General features: G+C 41.4%; 1 protein-coding gene across 4 annotated transcripts in view; it reads right to left on the bottom strand.

Annotated features, from left to right (window-relative positions):
- The window catches only part of ARHGAP24 (Rho GTPase activating protein 24), a 1,388,018-nt gene that overhangs the window by 352,468 nt on the left and 1,015,320 nt on the right, over window positions 1-20,230 (bottom strand). For all 4 annotated transcript variants that reach the window (XM_077275809.1, XM_077275810.1, XM_077275813.1 and 1 more), the window contains one exon: window positions 15,682-15,769. In XM_077275809.1, the coding sequence (XP_077131924.1) occupies window positions 15,682-15,769 (88 nt within the window). The remainder of the gene's footprint in view (window positions 1-15,681; window positions 15,770-20,230) is intronic.

The raw sequence follows: 20,230 nt of genomic DNA, 5'->3' as shown, positions 1-20,230 counted from the left end.
CTCCACAGAACATGACCTTGAGTGTCACTGCAAAAATATTAAATCAGTGATATAACTCTTTCTTTCTCAGGATCGATATCAATCCCTTCAACCAGACACCAACAGATCAGAGGATGATGGAATGTGCAATACTGATTGCTCAGTAATTTTCAGCCCACCTATAAAAAAGAGTTGGCCAAAATGGTTTCTAACCTCAGTGGAGGGACCAATATCTATCAGACATTTATGAGATATCCTGTCAATATGTCCTAATAGTCAAGATTGGACAACCCTTTTAAAGTTTATTGGAAATGTAAATTCTCCATCCCAGAATGGTCGCCACTTGTTTTACTCACAGATATTCTAATATTATTCCAATATTATAACTTCCAAAACAGCAGGGATGTCTGCAGTATATAATGATGATAGTGTGGTAATTATACGGAGTATTTAAGAACTCATAAAAAGTATATGGCCATATTGTGGTTCTGACACCTACTGAATTCAGTGAGCCCATGCTATACCATGTGGGGGTTGTACAGAGTGCAAAGGGAGGGGTTCATAGAGGCTCTATATGCTGCTAAAGTTTATGTACACCATAAAAGTCATTAATATGAAGTCTAGTCTGAAAAATATAGATGCTATAAACAGTTTAGATTTTTATTAATGGTAGATGATTTACTAGTGAGAGAACTGTGAGCTGCTATTCAGTAAGGCACATAAGGTAGGTAATGCTATATAAATGATCACTTTATGACATGAGCTATACCGACTTCTGCCTACCAACAAAGCAATTAATAGAAACTGGGGGTTCCACCCATGCTCTAGTCTTGAGGCATCTTCTTTTGCAGGATTAATGAAGAGTTTTCTAGCTGTCAGGAGTTACAAGAATGGCATTCATCATGGAGGAAACAGCAATTAAATGTCTCTTGAGAGCACCAAGTTCAACATTTCGATGTTATACTGGATAGAAGAAAAGGATTCATCTAGGAACTCTACTTAATTTTGATTTTTCCTTTCTAATCTCTCTAAACAGAACGTAGATGCTTAGATGATATGTCAGAAGTAGAGACATCTAGAAAAAGAGTTTATTCTGTTTTCAGCTGTCTTTCCCCTGTCACTACTAAAAGTAACATCCTGAATAAATGGAAAAATGTCATTCCCAAGGAGAAAAAACTTTTTCTCATCAGTGGAAAAACTATAAATATCCCACTTAAAACGAACAAATGTCAAATGAAGGAATTTACTGTGCAAGAAGTGGTTCAATGTACAAAGTAATGTGCACATATGACATGTAATATTTAGAGATGATACTGGTATAATTGTGCCCTAGTAAAGCAGAGACATAAAAGCATCTAATCAGCCAAGAAAGTTAACAATCGTATCCTATAAGTTGCACTGTACGGCTATGTGCACACGTTGCGGATTAGGCTTAGGAATTTCTGGTGCGGGTTCTGTCTCTCACCTGCGGTTTTTTGTGCGGTTCCGCAGCGTTTTTTTTGTGCGTTTCTGCTGCTGTTTTCTTGCGGATTTGCTGCGATTTTTACCCTTGCGGTTTTCTATAATGGAGTGGGTACAAAAACGCTGCAGATTCACAAAAAAGAAGTGACATGCTACTTCTTTTAAACCGCAGCGTTTCCGCAGTGGATTTTCGCAAAGTGTGCACAGCATTTTTTTTTTCTCATTGATTTACATTGTACTGTAAATCAATTGCGGATCTGCAGAGTTTCTGCACCTCAAAAAACGCTGCGGATTCGCAGCAAATCCGCAACGTGTGCACATACCCTAAGGCTAAAAAGTTATTTAAAAAGGACCTGTCAACTGCTCAAGAAAAAGCTCATTCTGCTGCTTTTTACCATTTTGCGGGGTGTCACACCATTGCAGAGATATTCACATTTGTTGATTTTGCAATGCAATATGTGAAATTTCTACTTGCAGTTCAGTGAATGTTTCTTGAGGGTTTTCTCTGGGAGTATGTGCTTCCACCCAGGCACTGCCAAACACAGCTTTGCAGCTTCTGAGACTAGATCATCTGCCGAGCCATGATTGGAAGCATCTAGGGATGGGGTAAGTGCAAGTCTCCAGAGAAGACTTTCATGAAACATCTAGTTGAAGTGAGAGTAGAGATTTCATATACTGCGCTCTAAAAGCAAGAAATGTTCATACCTTTGAAATGGAGTGAAGCAACACAAAATGAAAAAAAAAAAGGGGAGCGCATGGATTATTACAAGGTGTAATTTTTCTACACATGTAACAAGTCCTTTTTAATGTGCTTTGGACCTAGCAGACATGTGCTACATGTTGTTTAATGTTGAAAGCATAAAGTGTCTGTTGTGGTGCACAAATTCCCTTCTCTTGCTTGCAACAACATTAACTTTTCTCAATGTTGTTGTTTGTGTGGAGTGTGCCCTGAAACACAATTCTAAAATTGCTTAGTTTAAAGTGGTTGTCCACTACTCAAAAAACCCTTTCTCAATCACTATAATCCACCTTATAAAATAATTACAGCCTATAAAAATCTCCAGTGTTGGCCCCATTCCAGCAACATTAGCGCCAGGTCTCCTGAGGCTCCCGTGATGATGTTATGACATATGAGCCCTATAGCCAATCACCAGTTGCTAATGGGCCACTCCACTCTCACTTCCTTTGGACTAGACTGACATCCCCATAGAATGTAAGTCCGCAAGGACAGGGTCCTCTCCCCTCTGTACCAGTCTGTCATTGTAAAGGTGTTTACTGTATATTTATAACCCTGTATGTAACCCTTTCTCATGTACAGCACCATGGAATTAATGGTGCTATATAAATACATAATAATAATACAAATCTAGAAGAAGCGATGACTACTGCTGCTCTTTAACTTCCTCAGGATGTCAGTTACGTATGAAGGAGAGGGGAGTGAAGGTGTAATATGGAATAATTAAGGCCAGTGTTATGTTACTATCCCTTTATGTGAAATGCAGTTATGTTGTATTGTCTTTTCAGATCTACAAAGCTGGACTAAGTTAAGTCCTTAAGATGGACTGCAGCCTTGTTCTAATATTTGTACAGGGTGGATCACGCTCCTCCCTATTATATAAGGTATGTTATATAAAGGTAATTTATCATCCTCTGCATGTCAGAAAGCTGGTGCCAAAAGTCACAAAATGAGTCACAAATTGTATTTGCAACAAATATAGTGACTTTTTGCCCATTTATGCCAGGCCTGAGACATTTTCATAAATTTATGATCCCAAAGTAATGCTCCAGCAGGGAGAGATTCCGTTTTGAAGTTCTGTATATGTGTATCCGAAAGTGCTTTTGGGGAATGATCATGCACTTGGGGAACCTCACAATGTATTCCCGATAGCAGCACCCTTCCCTGGAAGATTGACAGGTCAGTATTAGGTGTACTAGAGCAAATGACCTGTCAATCAGCCAGGGGAGGGTGCTTCTAGGTTGGGCATACAGCATGAGGCTGTGTAAGAGAACAAACTCCATTTTGTTACTGTGGTTTCCATCTTGTCTTATAACACCTGCCTCATGGTGATCCAATTATCCCTGATGCGAGAGGAAGTTTCACATTTTGGAGGGAACTTTTCCTTTGTCTGTGACACTAAATGCCTACATGTGCTAATAAAGCAGGAGTCCTGAGTACGCCATACAAGGCTGTGCTGTACTTATTTCCTTGAGATGTCAAAACATAATTTAATATTTAGATGTCAAAAGGTATAGAAGAGAGTGAATTTCGCTCATAGCTAAGAAGCTCCATCATGCCCCAAGAACTTCTAGACACATGTATACAGAACTTTTGACCAGGATTTCTGAAGCAGCACTTTGGGATCATGTAGGGATCTATTTGCTTATCTTTTACAGGGCTATACAAAGTCATACAAATGGTTTAGGAGGGTATTAGTTTCTGAGACATTCCATTTAATAAATTTAATATACCTTGCCAACTTCAATCTTGCACATTTATAAATTGAAGACTAGCATACTAAACACAAGCCTTTCTTAAGTCCCACCATATTGTTTTACTATTCCCTTGAGAGTTTATGTATCCAACATACAGTATGTTATTTTTCATACTATATCTAATACAGGGTAGAGTGCCAGAAGATCATCTTCAAAATGAGGATTAACAATGCACAAAATGAATTGAATGATATTCCTGGTCATTGACATCCAACATTGAGCTTCCCACCGATCAGCCGTTATTAGCACTGCTGGTGGGGGTTGGATGTAAACAGCTGTACAGCACAACTATGTTCAATGATCAGCTCCTATTATAGAGGTTTAAAATGTGCATTTTACTTCAGTATCCTGCCTATTTCCTACTGAACCGTTCCTTTACAGGGCAGTTACCATTAGCGCCTCGCCTACTAGCCTGATCTTGACCATTTTGAACCTGCATATAGTGATTTCCATTTGCATTTACATCTGTGGTTAATGCATTGACTCATTTTATAGTTTAGGAATATTATTCTCTATAAAAGTCACCTTTTCAATCATGACATTATATATACTCAAACAGACGGCTCAAAATCGTATCTCCTTTTACAAGAGTTAATCAGCCGGCATTTAGAGCGAGAACTGTAAGTTTATAGTGTAAAGCTGTGTAAGTCAGCTCCTGGTGCGCAGCGCCTTCTAAAATGCAATGCTAATATATTCACAAGACAATTTGTAGCAGTTCCACATTCTGCTTGCACATTTAATAAGAACTGCTAGTTAGGGCACTAAAGCAGCTTGAAGGTCTGAATATTTAGTTTCACATTAAACAACATATTAACCCGTAAAATAGACTGAGTGAGGACATAATAAAATACAGCCTGTGTATAGTTTGCATTTATCAGACATATTTCAGACTACTGAAACAGTGCTCTCAGTGCCAGGCACCTGGGGCTCACCTCTCTAGTGCACACAAAAGGGTAGACCTATATGGATTCTGGAGAAGTCACTTATAGAGGATCAGATAATTGCTGCCGATCCAGCTACTGTAACGGGAGGCCAACTATTGAGCCTGAATCACCCACAGCAGGGGAAATGTTGTGTGAGACAGAACCCACACATTTGAATAGGTGACAACTGACAATGTGTTATTTAGGCAATCTGTGTCCTCCAATGCAAAGCCTGATATACTGATGTCCTGAGCTGCGGATCCTACCTTCTGTATATATGCTTTTGAGGGTATTTCCATCTTAAATATAATTGGCACATTGAGAAGATATGCCAATAATGTCTGACTATAAATCAAAGAAAGAATGGGAATCTTTGTAGTGAATAAGCGCTGTGGAAAGTGGTGTGAATGGCACCCGCGGCACATCTGATGAAGGTCAATGTACCCGAAACGTACTGCATTGCTTGTGGGAATATATTTACCAATAGATCGTATTGACACGTTTTCTCTACTATGATTGGCACATTCTTCACTATCTGCTTGGGAACATACTTGTGCACCGACATAATAGAAGTGCCGTGTCCTCTTCAACATTAATGCCTGACTGGTGCATGTCTTACCTTGAAATCTATTTTTTTGGAAGCATTGGGTCACATGACCTCAGTTCACTAATTCACAGTGTCATTGCCACTGTGGTTGCTACAGTGGGGTCTAACACATGTCACACAATTGGTATGAGTTACAGTAGTAGACTTTTCAGCCTCATATATGTTCTCTGCCATGAGAACCTTAGAAGTTTTACAAATTTTGATCAATTCTAACCCTATCACCCCATTTTTCATTGCATTATTTGACATTACACCACACATCCATTATTAAAGCGGTTGTCGACTACATTTTTACATAATAAGAATGAAGTATTAAAACAATGAAAATCTAATATTCACCTTTCAAATTCCAGCTGTTCCCACACACTGTTGCCTGTCGTCTGGCCTCTTTGCTTTATCTTCCTGATTGTGAAGTCACGTGACTGCTGCAATTGGTTATTAGTCACTGATCCATCCGAGTAACACTCTCTCTTACCACCGGAAGAGGGAGAAAAGAGATTGGTGTGGGCATAGGCAGCAGATTGGCAGCTGCCCGTTATGGGAATATTCGTTCTTTGTTGTTTTATTACGCCCATATGCTCATTTTTAATATAAAAAGTGTAGTGGACCACCACTTTAAAGGATTTGTAACAATAGATGGGATTGTTCTACCAAAAATTAGAATGGATATCATATTGTTTTTTGCGTTTCTCTTCAAATCTTGGTTTTCCATTGTAGATCTCACTATACTGTACTACTATTACATATTACTTATTGTTCGCATCACCAGAATAAACACTTTTCAATCATGAAATTTCTTGTAGCTTTTTTAAGAAATGGTTTCTTCACATATCAGAGACATTGTAGAAACTCTGATGGGATTCCACATAAAACATATTAACCAAGTAAAAGAAGACATATATTAGTTCCCACTTTTTAATAGACCCAAATTCTGTCTCAAACTGGCATATATGACTTGTTTCACATTTATTATGTGTTTCAGAGTTTGTGGTTCATGCAACAAGTGGGTATGGCTTAGAGAGAAACGGTAATGACTACATAAACAGTTGGCATTATGTTGAAGATAACACCTCAAAAATTAACATTTGATCAATTGCAGCTATTTTTATGTTTGCAGGGCCCCATCCAAGCTGATATGTAAGTATTCCATAGCTGGATGGGAGTTCTGCAAACCTTCTTCCTTTTTGCTGCCATTCCCATTGCCTGTTCTTTATGGTAGTCCCAGCACGGGACACAGCAATTATGGGAGGGATCACACTGGGCCTTCAAATCGGACAAGGCTCTGGGAATTCAAGGAAGTATGAGGTGGTTTGAAGGGGTTACATCTGCCAGTAAGGAACTACTGATCAAGGTCCTCTGGATTTATTCACTCAGCTGTAGTCACGAATATTACTAAATAACGTCTTGCTGCAAATATGCAGGTGTATACATTTATCAAAGCATTTACTAATGTTTTCCCATAATTTCCATGATTTAAACAGGAACCTCTAACTATTTAATGCTATATATAGTAATCATATGCTGTCCTGTGTGAGAAGAACCATTATACTCAGCCTATAGCTGAAGTGCTTTTCCACAAAGTACGTCTATCAACTAACTAGAGGATACATGTATGATTGCTGGAGACCCCACCAATCAATAGAACAGGGTTGATGTTTCCCAAATTCTTCATACCCGCATGACCCCAGTGAGGGCATTTAATTAGAGTGATGGTTTAGCAAGCAGGTTCACAGTGAGCCTATTTCCATTAGTCCCTCTGACTTTGATCCGGCAAGCTGCTTGCTTGCTAAACGGTTACTTAGAAACCAAATGGAGAAAGAAGGGAAGACTCAAAAAACTCCTTCAAGAATCTGCGGTTTAGTTATGTCTAGTAGAATACAACATGTTCCCAGGTGGGAGATATGGCGCACACTTCACCACAAAATGGAAATGTCAGTACTCGATAACTCTCCTCACTGTTTGATAACAACTTAGGTTCTAATATACAAGAGTCATCAACCTACAACATACTGTACATCGACTAGAATTACTGATAGACTTATTTTACAGTTTTTTTCTTAGAACATTGTTGCGTTGTACTCTATGAAAACACATGTTCTACTTTCCCACGATTTTATGGAAAGGAAATTATGATTGTACCAAAGGTCAAAACGCGTTATCCTAAAAGTTAGGAGTTCACACACTGTGGACGCCAGATTTACTGAAATCAAGATCATTTAAACAGATTTATTCTTACAGGCTGCAGGATGAGCATGTCTCCAAATTATGGTCTGTAAATGATGTGGCTGATTGTTTTCCTCCTCAATTATTATCTGAAAAGAATATGCGTTAAATCTATTTCTCACAGAAGAATGTGGAACATGAGAAGAAGTCAGAATGTCCTCGGAGTTGTATTTCAGCAGATCATTTCAATTCATCACACGTCTCATCCCTATTTCAAGGCTACAGAATCACTAAGTCTCTCCTACATACATTCTCCAAATTATTTGCATGCATTATGGACTGGGAAAAACATTTATTGCTGCCCACAAGGTTATGGAACAAGCAAATTGACTGTTTAATATCCCGCTTTCAGTGATGAAATTGGTAATCATCTAAGTGAAATTAATATTAAAATGAAGAAAACCCAAGAACAGAAGCTTTCTTACAGAAAAACATCAAGTAATCCAGTCTTATAATATTTAGGGTGACAACACAACAGTTTATGGTAAATAATAAAAAGTAGTATAACTTCAGTCTGGGCAATGGGGCATATTTATAAATGTGATCATAGCTGTACTGACAAAGAGTGACCTTCTGGCTGAGAGTCATAATGTTTGATAGGGCTCCTATCTTATTTGTTAAACCCCATTTCACTCCTTATCACAGCTACATAGAAGGGAGCTGTGATGGGGATACTGCGATGGAGAGGAGACAGTAGATCGTGGCATCTGATTTCATGAACTCCTGCTCTGGTTGGAAGTACTTCACCATCTTATTAAACAGTGCAAGTTTTTTTTCCTTCCTGGCAGTGCAAAGGTTAATCTGTTCAGTTGAAGTTTCAGGCGCTTTCCTACCTTGATTATCTCAGCTGTTCAGTGTTGGACACTCCCCTCTGCTATACATGCTGGAGAACTGACCTGAGATAGGAGTATTGGCAGTGGATTCAACCTAGGTCTCTAAAGTGGGGGAGACACGAGAATCTAGTTTTTTTTATCCCCCCACTGTAATCCAACCCTTCTTTCCTTACTTTATCTTACACAAGAGTCTTGAAAACAGGAGTTTAGCATGCAAGTTACACACTGGGCAAGCTATTTGTTAGCAAATTCTGCCACAATTTTATTTTGTGTTCTGCTCTTGAACAAGTGAAAAAGGAAAGCTATGATTGGTTGTAACATAGACAGTTTTCCTACCCGATCATATCTACTTTGTGACTGTAATTTTTTTCTTTAAGTCAAAACATAAATTGGTTTCCAATATGGATAGAAAATATACAGCTTCCCTATATTACACCTTTAAAAGTAGGTTGTCAGTTTCTCCCCCTAGTTGATAAATCTGGTGTAAAGCAAAGCCATATCAATAAATTGAATGCGATAGATGCAACTCTAGTCTCGTCTAGCTAGCAGCAGTTTAATCTCTTAGAAGTCATTGTCACGCTATTGTTACAATAGCACTTAAACAGTTGGAAATGGGGTAATATATCTCATTGAATACCCTTCACTTCTCACAATTCAATTGTGGGGGAAGAGGGGAAAGATATTTTCTTGAACACCCTTCACTTATCACAACTCGATTGTGGGGAAAATGGGGAAGATATCTTCTTGAACAACCTTCACTTCTCACAATTCGGTGCTGGGGTCTTTTGAAGGCCTCCTGTATCTGCCATGTTTGTACATCTATGAAAGCCAGTTTGTGGCTGGAGATTGGTAATTTTACAATATTGATTTATTTATTATGCTTTGGTTATATGGCGCCATCATATTCCACAGCACTTTACCGACATTATCATCCCTGTCCCCATTGGGGCTCACAATCTAAATTCCCAATTAGTATGTCTTTGGAGGAAACCAGAGGAAATCCACACAAACACAGGGAGAACATACAAACTCCTTGCAGGTCATTGTGGTATTTGAACCCAGGACCCCAGCACTGCAATGCAACAGTGCTAACCACTAAGTCATCGTGCTGCACAATGCAGAATTACAGTGCATTGCACTTGTGATCAAAGTTCAATTTCTTAGAGGCATAAATAATAAAACATGGAAAAAAACCTTTAAAACAAAGAAAATTATTTTTTTTTTTGCTTTTTCTGGAACATAAATAAAATCTAAAACATAAAACATGTTTGCATGTTTTATTTCGCTGCATGTATAATAGTCTAAACTAATAAAACCCAATAATATTTACAGCATCTCATACATTGAATGTCTAAAAAAACGATAGAAGTGCTATTTTTTCCCAGCCGAATGGTCAGATCTGGACTACACTTGACGTCCCCTATGTTCCTGCCTTGATTAACATGGTTGACATCATCCACACAATCATCTGTGCAGCCCTTATCATAGAATCATAGACTCCTAGAATATTAGAGTTGGACAGGACCTCCAGGGTCATTGTGTCCAACCCTCTGCTCAAAGCAGGATTCACTAAACCATCTCAGACAGATGTCTGTCTAGCCTCTGAAGATTTCCATTGCAGGAGAGCTCACCACCTCTTGTGATCCCTACTGTGCAGGTATGAGAGATAAACAGACTGTGGATGAAGTAGGAGACCACAGACACGTCAATCAAGACAGAAGATGCAGCGATTGTGGGGACAATGATAAAAGGCACTGTCCCAGGTGTACAGGGCAGTTGTGCTCTTATGAAGAGGTTGCAGGAAAGGTGCCTGGAAGGTGGTGGATATAGTTTATATAGAAAAAAACCTGGGGATGGGATCCCTTTAAATGTCATACTATCTATTGTTACTGGGAAGAGCCTGATATAATGTCTTGTGCAATTAAAATCCCACTAAACATATTAGGCTAATTTGCTCATAGCTGTGTACAACACCGTGATCAATAGTACTGTTCTGCTTGGCAGTAAGGCTATCATTCTTCGGAGAGTGTGTTTCATTAGCTGTACAAATAAGAAACGCCAAGGCAAACACTGAATACTTAACATGCACTAAAACACCTTATTTTAGTAGGAAAAAAATTAACCCTGCATCTCATCAGCCGCAGCGGGCAAGTCATGAGGACTACTTGTATAATACTGTACGTTCCGATACCTGCAGTCACATTCTACCATAACAGCCAGCGTAGCACAACAAAGCTTATATAATGCATGGTCCTACTCTAAAGGCCCCGTCTCACATAGCGAGATCGCTAGCGAGATCGCTGCTGAGTCACAAGTTTTGTGACGCAACAGCGACCACCATAGCGATCTCGCTATGTGTGACACGTACCAGCGATCAGGCCCCTGCTGCGAGATCGCTGGTCGTGTCGGAATGGCCTGGACCTTTTTTTGGTCGTTGAGGCCCCGCTGACATTGCTGAATCGGTGTGTGTGACACCGATCCAGCGATGTCTTCACTGGTAACCAGGGTAAACATCGGGTTACTAAGCGCAGGGCCGCGCTTAGTAACCCGATGTTTACCCTGGTTACCAGCGTAAATGTAAAAAAAAACAAACAATACATACTCGCCTTCTGATGTCCGTCAGGTCCCTTGCCGTCTGCTTCCTGCTCTCACTGACTGCCGGCCGTACAGTGAGAAGTGAGAGCACAGCAGTGACGTCACCGCTGCGCTCTGCTCTCAGTGTACGGCGGCTCAGTCAGTCAGAGCAGGAAGCGGACGGCAAGGGACCTGGACACCGAAAGGCGAGTATGTACTGTTTGTTTTTTTGGTAACCAGGGTAAACATCGGGTTACTAAGCGCGGCCCTGCGCTTAGTAACCCGATGTTTACCCTGGTTACCCGGGTGCTGCAGGGGGACTTCGGCATCGTTGAAGACAGTTTCAACGATGCCGAACTCGTTCCCCTGATCGTTGGTCGCTGGGGAGAGCGGTCTGTGTGACAGCTCCCCAGCGACCACACAGCGACTTACCAACGATCACGGCCAGGTCATATCGCTGGTCGTGATCGTTGGTAAATCGCTAAGTGAGACGGGGCCTTAATACTTCAGGGCACGATGGGATGTGCTGAGATGAAATAATATTTGGATTGTGTGGCATTGCTGATAATTACACCCGTAAATGTTTGCTATCTGTATGTGCCGCTCTGAACACCTATCTCTTTGGTGTTTCAGGATTCTTCATATACTTCATGCAGTATTTAGAATATATAATTTTATTTTACCACCATTAAGATCTTTGTTTGTTGCCAGTGAATGTGAGCATTCTTATTCAGTGGCGTAACTACAAAGTTATGGGCCCCGGTGTGAACTTCCAAATGGGGCCCCCCCCACGCCCACCCCCCCACCTTCCCCTAGATACGCCTCGGACTGTTGCAGGAATCACCTGCACTGCAACATGGTGTTGGGTGCCAGCACACCCCGCACAGTGGTATATCCAGCACAGCCCGCACAGTGGTATATCCAGCACAGCCCGCACAGTGGTATATACAGCACAGCCCGCACAGTGGTATATAGAGCACAGCCCGCACAGTGGTATATAGAGCACAGCCCGCACAGTGGTATATCCAGCACAGCCCGCACAGTGGTATATCCAGCACAGCCCGCACAGTGGTATATCCAGCACAGCCCGCACAGTGGTATATAGAGCACAGCCCACACAGTGGTATATCCAGCACAGCCCGCACAGTGGTATATCCAGCACAGCCCGCACAGTGGTATATACAGCACAGCCCGCACAGGGGTATATAGAGCACAGCCAACACAGTGGTATATCCAGCACAGCCCACACAGGGATATATAGAGCACAGCCCGCACAGGGGTATATAGAGCACAGCCCGCACAGGGATATATACAGCACAGCCAGCACAGGGGTATATAGAGCACAGCCCGCACAGGGGTATATAGAGCACAGCCCGCACAGGGATATGTACAGCACAGCCCGTACAGGGGTATATAGAGCACAGCCCACACAGGGGTATACAGAGCACAGCCCGCACAGGGATATATAGAGCACAGCCCTCACAGGGATATATACAGCACAGCCCGCACAGGGATATATACAGCACAGCCCGCACAGGGATATATACAGCACAGCCAGCACAGGGGTATATAGAGCACAGCCCGCACAGGGATATATACAGCACAGCCCGCACAGGGGTATATAGACCACAGCCCGCACAGGGATATATACAGCACGGCCCGCACAGGGATATATAGAGCACGGCCCGTACAGGGGTATATAGAGCACAGCCCGCACAGGGATATATATAGAGCACAGCCCTCACAGGGATATATACAGCACAGCCTGCACAGGGATATATACAGCACAGCCCGCACAGGGGTATATAGAGCACAGCCCACATCTCATCCCCCCCCCCCGATAATGGCCCCACAGTCCAGTTAAAAAGAAAAAAAAAACTCTCCTCACCTTTCCTTTTGCCCGCGCTGTTCCCAGCGGCTGCAGTCTGCCCAGGACACAGCAGGTGCGCGATGATATGACGTCATCGCGCACCCGCAGTGTACTGTCAGAGGCAGAGCGGGGAATGATGGGAGAGGGAGCGTCAGGTGACGCTCTCTCCTCCATCATTGCATTGAACTGTACCGGTGTCATAGACGCCGGTATAGTTAAATGCGGCCGCGGCACTGGCGGGGGGGAACAGTACAGCGGGCGGCCCACTACTGGCACCGGCTCTTCTGGCATTTGCCAGAAGTGCCCGATGGCCAGTCCGGCCCCGCAGATCAGGGGCCGGCCCTGGGCCCCTGACCTGCGGGGCCCGGTCGCAATGGCGACCGCTGCGACCGCGGTAGTTACGCCCCTGTTCTTATTAATGTAGAAAAAATACCTATACAGTTTTACTTCTCACGTCTCAACTTTACTACAATCATATCCAGTCCATGTCCAGACTCATGCAATCATCTACTGTAGTGATACTTTGTGGTAAGCTGTTCTACAAGAGAGAGATTTGTGTTAATGATGTATAAATTAGAGATGAGCGAATCCATCTTTGGAGGATCGAACTTGAGTTGTATTTTCTGAAATTTGTGGGTTTCACACAGATTTGAACACTTTGAGACTTGATTTGCAGTTCGCACATCGCTGAGGCCTCAGACAGCAAGCTAATGTCATTCTGTATTTCTGCATGGGCCTCCTCATAATGCCCTATCAGCTATGACATCTTACGGATTATCATACCTTGTACAGTGGTGGTCATTACCTGGACCATCACAGATCAGCAGTTTCCTGTTGAGCACAGTTTGGACTCTCTTCTGTAAAGCGTAAGCTCTTAAGGGCACCAATGTCCCTTCTCTCTCTCTCGCTTATAGATTGTAAGATCTTATGGTCAGCTGGGTCTTCTCTCTCCTATAGAGTGTAAGATCTTATGGTCAGCTGGGTCTTCTCTCTCCTATAGAGTGTAAGATCTTATGGTCAGCTGGGTCTTCTCTCTCCTATAGAGTGTGAGATCTTATGATCAGCAGAGTTCTCTCTCCTATAGAGTATAAGATCTTATGGTCAGCTGTGTCTTCCCTCTCCTATAGAGTGTAAGATCTTATGGTCAGCTGGGTCTTCTCTCTCCTATAGAGTGTAAGATCTTATGGTCAGCTGGGTCTTCTCTCTCCTATAGAGTGTAAGATCTTATGGTCAGCTGGGTCTTCTCTCTCCTATAGAGTGTAAGATCTTATGGTCAGCTGGGTCTTCTCTCTCCTATAGAGTGTAAGATCTTATGGTCAGCTGGGTCTTCTCTCTCCTATAGAGTGTAAGATCTTATGGTCAGCTGGGTCTTCTCTCTCCTATAGAGTGTAAGATCTTATGATCAGCAGAGTTCTCTCATTCTAATGGAAAGTGTAAGCGCTTATGATCAGCGGGGTCCTCTCTCTCTCTCTCTGTCTTTCTCCCATAGAGTTTAAGCTCTTATCAGCAGCTGGTACCTCTCTCTCTCTACTGTAGAGGGTAAGCTCTTATGGTCAGCGATGTTTTCTCTCTACTATAGAGTGTAAGCTCTTATGGTCAGCGAGGTCCTCTCTCTCTATTGTAGAGTGTAAGCACTTATAGGCAGTGGGGTCTTCTCTTTCTACTGTAGAGTGTAAGCTTTTATGGTCATCAGGTTCCTCTCTCTCTTATAGAGTTTAACCGCTTATAGTGAGTAGGGTCCCCTTTCTCCTATAGAGTGAAAGCACTTATAGGCAGTGGGGTCCTCTCTCTCTCTTTCTCCCATAGAGTGTAAGCTTGAATGACCAGCAGGGTCCTCTCTCTTTCATGTAGAATGTGAGCTTTATGTTCAGTGAGGTCCTCTCTCCTCTCTTTCTTTTGTAGAGTGCAAGCTCTTATGGTCAGTGACTCAAATTTCTTGAGAAAATTTGGCAAAGCTAGCGAATTCAAATTTCAAACGATCTGCATACAATTGTAGCAAACTCAGCAGTGAGAAAACTTAAAGCAGATCTGTCACCAGATTTGACAAAAGAAAACTGCATACATTATGTAATAGAACTCAAGAACTCATAGACCTGATGAGGCTGTTGTACTTATTTTGAAAATTCATTTTAGGATGACTGCATAATCCTAATATTAAAATATGCATTGTATTAGTCCAGCTATGTTCAGCCCTCACCCACCCAGCCTGACTGACAGATGCAGCTTGTGCTGAGCAGTGTGAGATCTGAGCAGCGGCAGCAACACCAGGGAAGGAGGATTCTGATGAGCTGTCAATCAGACTGATTGGGCATGTATCAAGTTTAAACTTTCAAAAAACATTGTATGACTATTCTAACATGTATTATACAGTGGTAAATGTAGATTTAAGAGCTATTTAGTAACGTGTGCTGCTTTTATTGTGACAGATCCTCTCTGAGCCCTGTTCACTCTAGGGTATACTAAATGGTATACTAAATTAATATATTACACATATTTATCTGCTACGAAGTTCTATACTCATTATTACAAGCACATCTAGTTCTACTGTAGCTATCATCATGTATATCTAGAGAAAGACATACAAAATCATTCTGCAATAAATGACAATGATTCTCATGAAATCCTTCCCATCAAGCATGGGCAGAACAATCCTTGAGCCAATTCATTCATGAAATCTTCAGCATCAGAGCAAGATATTAAAAAATAATACAGCCTTACCTGCAACCACCTCGAATAAGAATTTCCCTGGACTTTCCTCATTGCATGGATGCTCCACTACTCTGTTTCCAGGCAGAAAGATGGTGCCCTAAAAGTAAAATGATGCAATATTATATATTAGCCCATACTATAATTCACTCAGAATTGTTTCGACGATCAGCTTATAATTGATAAATATGTATTTGGAACTCAAAAGTTTACACTTTATCTTAGCGGTCCTAATCATCATCACACCTGATTGCTCCAATACAGATGCAAGGCAAAACTAGTGAAAGCTCCAACATCTAAGTAAATATAATTGGCTTTGTTTTTATATGATCAATGCGTAGATATCTTTTGTATGATCAAGGCATAGGAATTTTGGCTTTTTTCTTGACTTGTAAGGAAATTTTAAATTTGCCGATACTTTTGCAAAGTCAGTTCATTTTATAATATTGTTTCAAATGCAATACACAAGTAATAATTTGTTTATGTTTTTTAATGATAATTTAGTTTAATTGTTAAACTTCCATTTATTTTATTTAAGAGGATTTTTTTCTTTGCTCTGCTAATGCTCTTACTCAAAAGCTGAACTTGTGAAATTATAAAAACTGGCATATTTTTAAAGTACTTTAGTCAAAAGTGAGCAAAAAATACAGCATCCTTATATTAAACAAAAAGAAAAGTATATATTCCGCACCTTACACCTTTCACACCTTAAATTCCAGACATCTTCTAATGTAACTTTTACCTATGGGACTAACTGTATATATGACTTAGTGACTGGCAGTGCCTCGTAGTAATATGTGCAGCCAGGTCTTTCTGGAGTTCTGCTCCTTTGTGGCACTTAAAGGTAATATTGCTAAGTAGAATAACAGCCAACAAGAAACTAAGCTGCTTTGATCCTAATATTTAAACTTTAAGTCACAAATAAAGAATGGAGCAAGTCAAAATCACAGGCTCAAGTCATGTCTGGCTGCCTATATATAGTTATCACTCTTTCCATTTACCATCCGTGCATAGGCCAGTTGTTCTCGACTCAACAGATGGCTGGATTTTGGGTTTTGCCATCTCTGCCAAGTTCATAACAGATGCAATAATTGTGGCAGGTGGTTTGATTCACGTTTGCTTAGGATTAAATACTTTTGGATGTTTTTCAATGACAAACATTTTCATAGATCAGTGAAATTAGATATCATATATTAAATTTCATATGCTGGAGCTTTGATATACTAATTTATTAGAAAAAATCATCATATGTTTGAACTTATGTAAGAATTTCTACAAGCTATGTTATCTCCTAAATACCATACTGCAGTACATCTAAGAAAATTGATGACTTATTCTAGGTGATTTGTCATCTGACTAAAGGAAGAACACTCTGGTGTTTAATATATTATGTGATGAGATGTTCCAGCTGAATAATGGTCCTAAGCCACAAGCCATGAAGAAGATTCCATAGTGGCTTTGAGAATGGCTATGGGGTCTCTTAACAATCATCTTTAGGACTGATGGCCAAGTGCTGAGATCTCATCTCCTGAGATCTTGATGCCGAGATCTCCATCTGCACATGCACCGCCCCCCCCCCCCCCCGGAAGCTATTTTCCCAGAGTCCACTGCATAGGAAACCATGGAACTGCGGGGGCTCTAGCTTTTCACAAAATGTCGGCAGAGCCCCCGCAGCACCGGACACCACCCGCAGCACCGGACACCACCCACAGCAGCGGACACCACCCACAGCGGCGTGCTGCACTTCTGAACACCCCCTGCAGCCTGCAGCAACACTCCACTCTTTCTTCCTCCAGCCGCGACCCTGGGACCCTGCTCCACCTCAGCCGGTAAGGTATATTCACATTATAAGATGCACCCCCATTTTCACCCCAAATTTGGGGGCATAATGCGTCTTATAATCCGAAATATACAGTACCTTCCCAACAAAATTATTATAGCAGAACTTTAATCATTTCTCTAACTCACTCTATTAGTGATTTTTGCAGCAACAACCACCCAAAGTTTTTGCCACAGGCTGCACTAAACTAAGCTGTGTCCTTCTCCTTCTGCTGTCTTCGGTGCAGGAACGAGCACATTACGGTTTTACAGCGCTCGTTCCTTAGCTAAAAGTGACAAGCATATTTCAGTGTAGCCTCAGCACAGACTTTCCTCAGACTTTGGGCAGTCCATACTCTGGGTTATCGGCAGAAGTCACTAATAGAGCAATTTAGAAAAGTGATTATAAAGCAGAGTCTGGCACTATAATAATTTTCTTATAAAAATGTAGGTACACTTTAACGCCTTCATGACCCAGCCTATTTTGACCTTAATGACCTGGCCATTTTTTGCAATTCTGACCAGTGTCCCTTTATGAGGTAATAACTCAGGAACGCTTCAACGGATCCTAGCGGTTCTGAGACTGTTTTTTCGTGACATATTGGGCTTCATGTTAGTGGTATATTTAGGTCGATAATTTTTGCGTTTATTTGTGAAAAAAATGCAAATTTGGCTAAAATTTTAAAAATTTTGAAATTTTTAATTTTTATTATTAATAACATTACCCACATGTCTACTTTACATCAGCACAATTTTGTAAACAAAATTTTTTTGGCTAGGAAGTTATAAGGGTTAAAATTTGACCAGCAATTTCTCATTTTTAGAACGAAATTTACAAAACCATTTTTTTTAGGGACCACCTCACATTTGAAGTCAGTTTGAGGAGTCTATATGGCTGAAAATACCCAAAAGTGACACCATTCTAAAAACTGCACCCCTCAAGGTACTCAAAACCACATTCAAGAAGTTTATTAACCCTTCAGGGGCTTCACATCAGCAGAAGCAACATGGAAGGAAAAAATGAACATTTAACTTTTTAGTCACAAAAATGATCTTTTAGCAACAATTATTTTATTTTCCCAAGGGTAAAAAGAGAAACTGGACCCCAAAAGTTATTGCACAATTTGTCCTGAGTACGCCGATACCCCATATGTGGGGGGGAACCACTGTTTGGGCGCACGACAGGGCTCGGAAGGGAAGGAGCGCCATTTGACTTTTTGAATGAAAAATTGGCTCCAATCTTTAGCGGACACCATGCCGCGTTTGGAGAGCCCCTGTGTGCCTAAACATTGGAACTCCCCCACAACTGACCCCATTTTGGAAACTAGACCTCCCAAGGAGCTCATCTAGATGCATAGTGAGCACTTTGAACCCTGAGGTGCTTCACAAATTGATCCGTAAAAATGAAAAAGTACTTTTTTTTCACAAAAAATTTCTTTTATCCTCAATTTTTTCATTTTCACATAGGCAACAGGAAAAAATGGATCTTAAAATGTGTTGGGCAATTGCTCCTGAGTACGCCGATACCTCATATGTGGTCACAAACCACTGTTTGTGCACACGGCAGGGCTCGGAAGGGAAGGAGCGCCATTTTACTTTTGAATGAAAAATTAGCTCCAATCGCTAGCGGACACCATGTCGCGTTTGGAGAGCCCCTGTGTGCCTAAACATTGGAGCTCCTCCACAAGTGACCCCATTTTGGAAACTAGACCCCCCAAGGAACTTATCTAGATGCATAGTGAGTACTTTGAACCCCCAGGTGCTTCACAAATTTATCCGTAAAAATGAAAAAGTACTTTTTTTTCACAAAAAATTTATTTTAGCCTCAATTTGTTCATTTCCACATGAGCAACAGGATAAAATGGATCCTAAAATTTATTGGGCAATTTCTCCTGACTACACTGATACCTCACATGTGGGGGTAAACCACTGATTGGGTACATGGCAGGGCTCGGAAGGGAAGGAGCGCCATTTGACTTTTTGAAAAATTAGCTCCAATCGTTAGCGGACACCATGACGCGTTTGGAGAGCCCCTGTGTGCCTAACCATTGGAGCTCCCCCACATGTGACCCCATTTTGGAAACTAGACCTCCCATGGAACTAATGTAGATGTGCGGTGACCACTTTAAACCCCCAAGTGCTTCACAGAAGTTTATAACGCAGAGCTGTGAAAATAAAAAATCATTTTTCTTTCCTCAAAAATTATTATTTAGCCCGCAATTTTTTATTTTCACAAGAGTAACAGGAGAAATTGGACCCCAATAGTTGTTGTCCAGTTTATCCTGAGTACGCTGATACCCCATATGTGGGGGTAAACCACTGTTTGGGCACACGTCGGGGCACGGAAGGGAAGTAGTGACGTTTTGGAATGCAGACTTTGATGGAATGGTCTGCGGGCGTCACGTTGCGTTTGCAGAGCCCCTGATGTGCCTAAACAGTAGAAACCCCCCACAATTGACCCTCTTTTGGAAACTAGACCCCCCAAGGAACTTATCTAGATATGTGGTGAGCACTTTGAACCCCCAAGTGCTTCACAGAAATTTACAACGCAGAGCCGTGAAAATAAAAAATCATTTTTCTTTCCTCAAAAGTGATGTTTAGCAAGCAATTTTTTATTTTCACAAGGGTAACAGGAGAAATTGGACCCCAAAAGTTGTTGCCCAGTTTGTCCTGAGTACAGTGATACCCCATATGTGGGGGTAAACCACTGTTTGGGCACACGTTGGGGCTCAGAAGGGAAGAA

This window comes from Ranitomeya variabilis, chromosome 1 (genome assembly GCF_051348905.1).
Source record: "Ranitomeya variabilis isolate aRanVar5 chromosome 1, aRanVar5.hap1, whole genome shotgun sequence".
In the NCBI taxonomy this organism is placed as follows: Eukaryota; Metazoa; Chordata; class Amphibia; order Anura; family Dendrobatidae; genus Ranitomeya; species Ranitomeya variabilis.
This window is presented reverse-complemented; position numbering and strand designations above follow the sequence as displayed.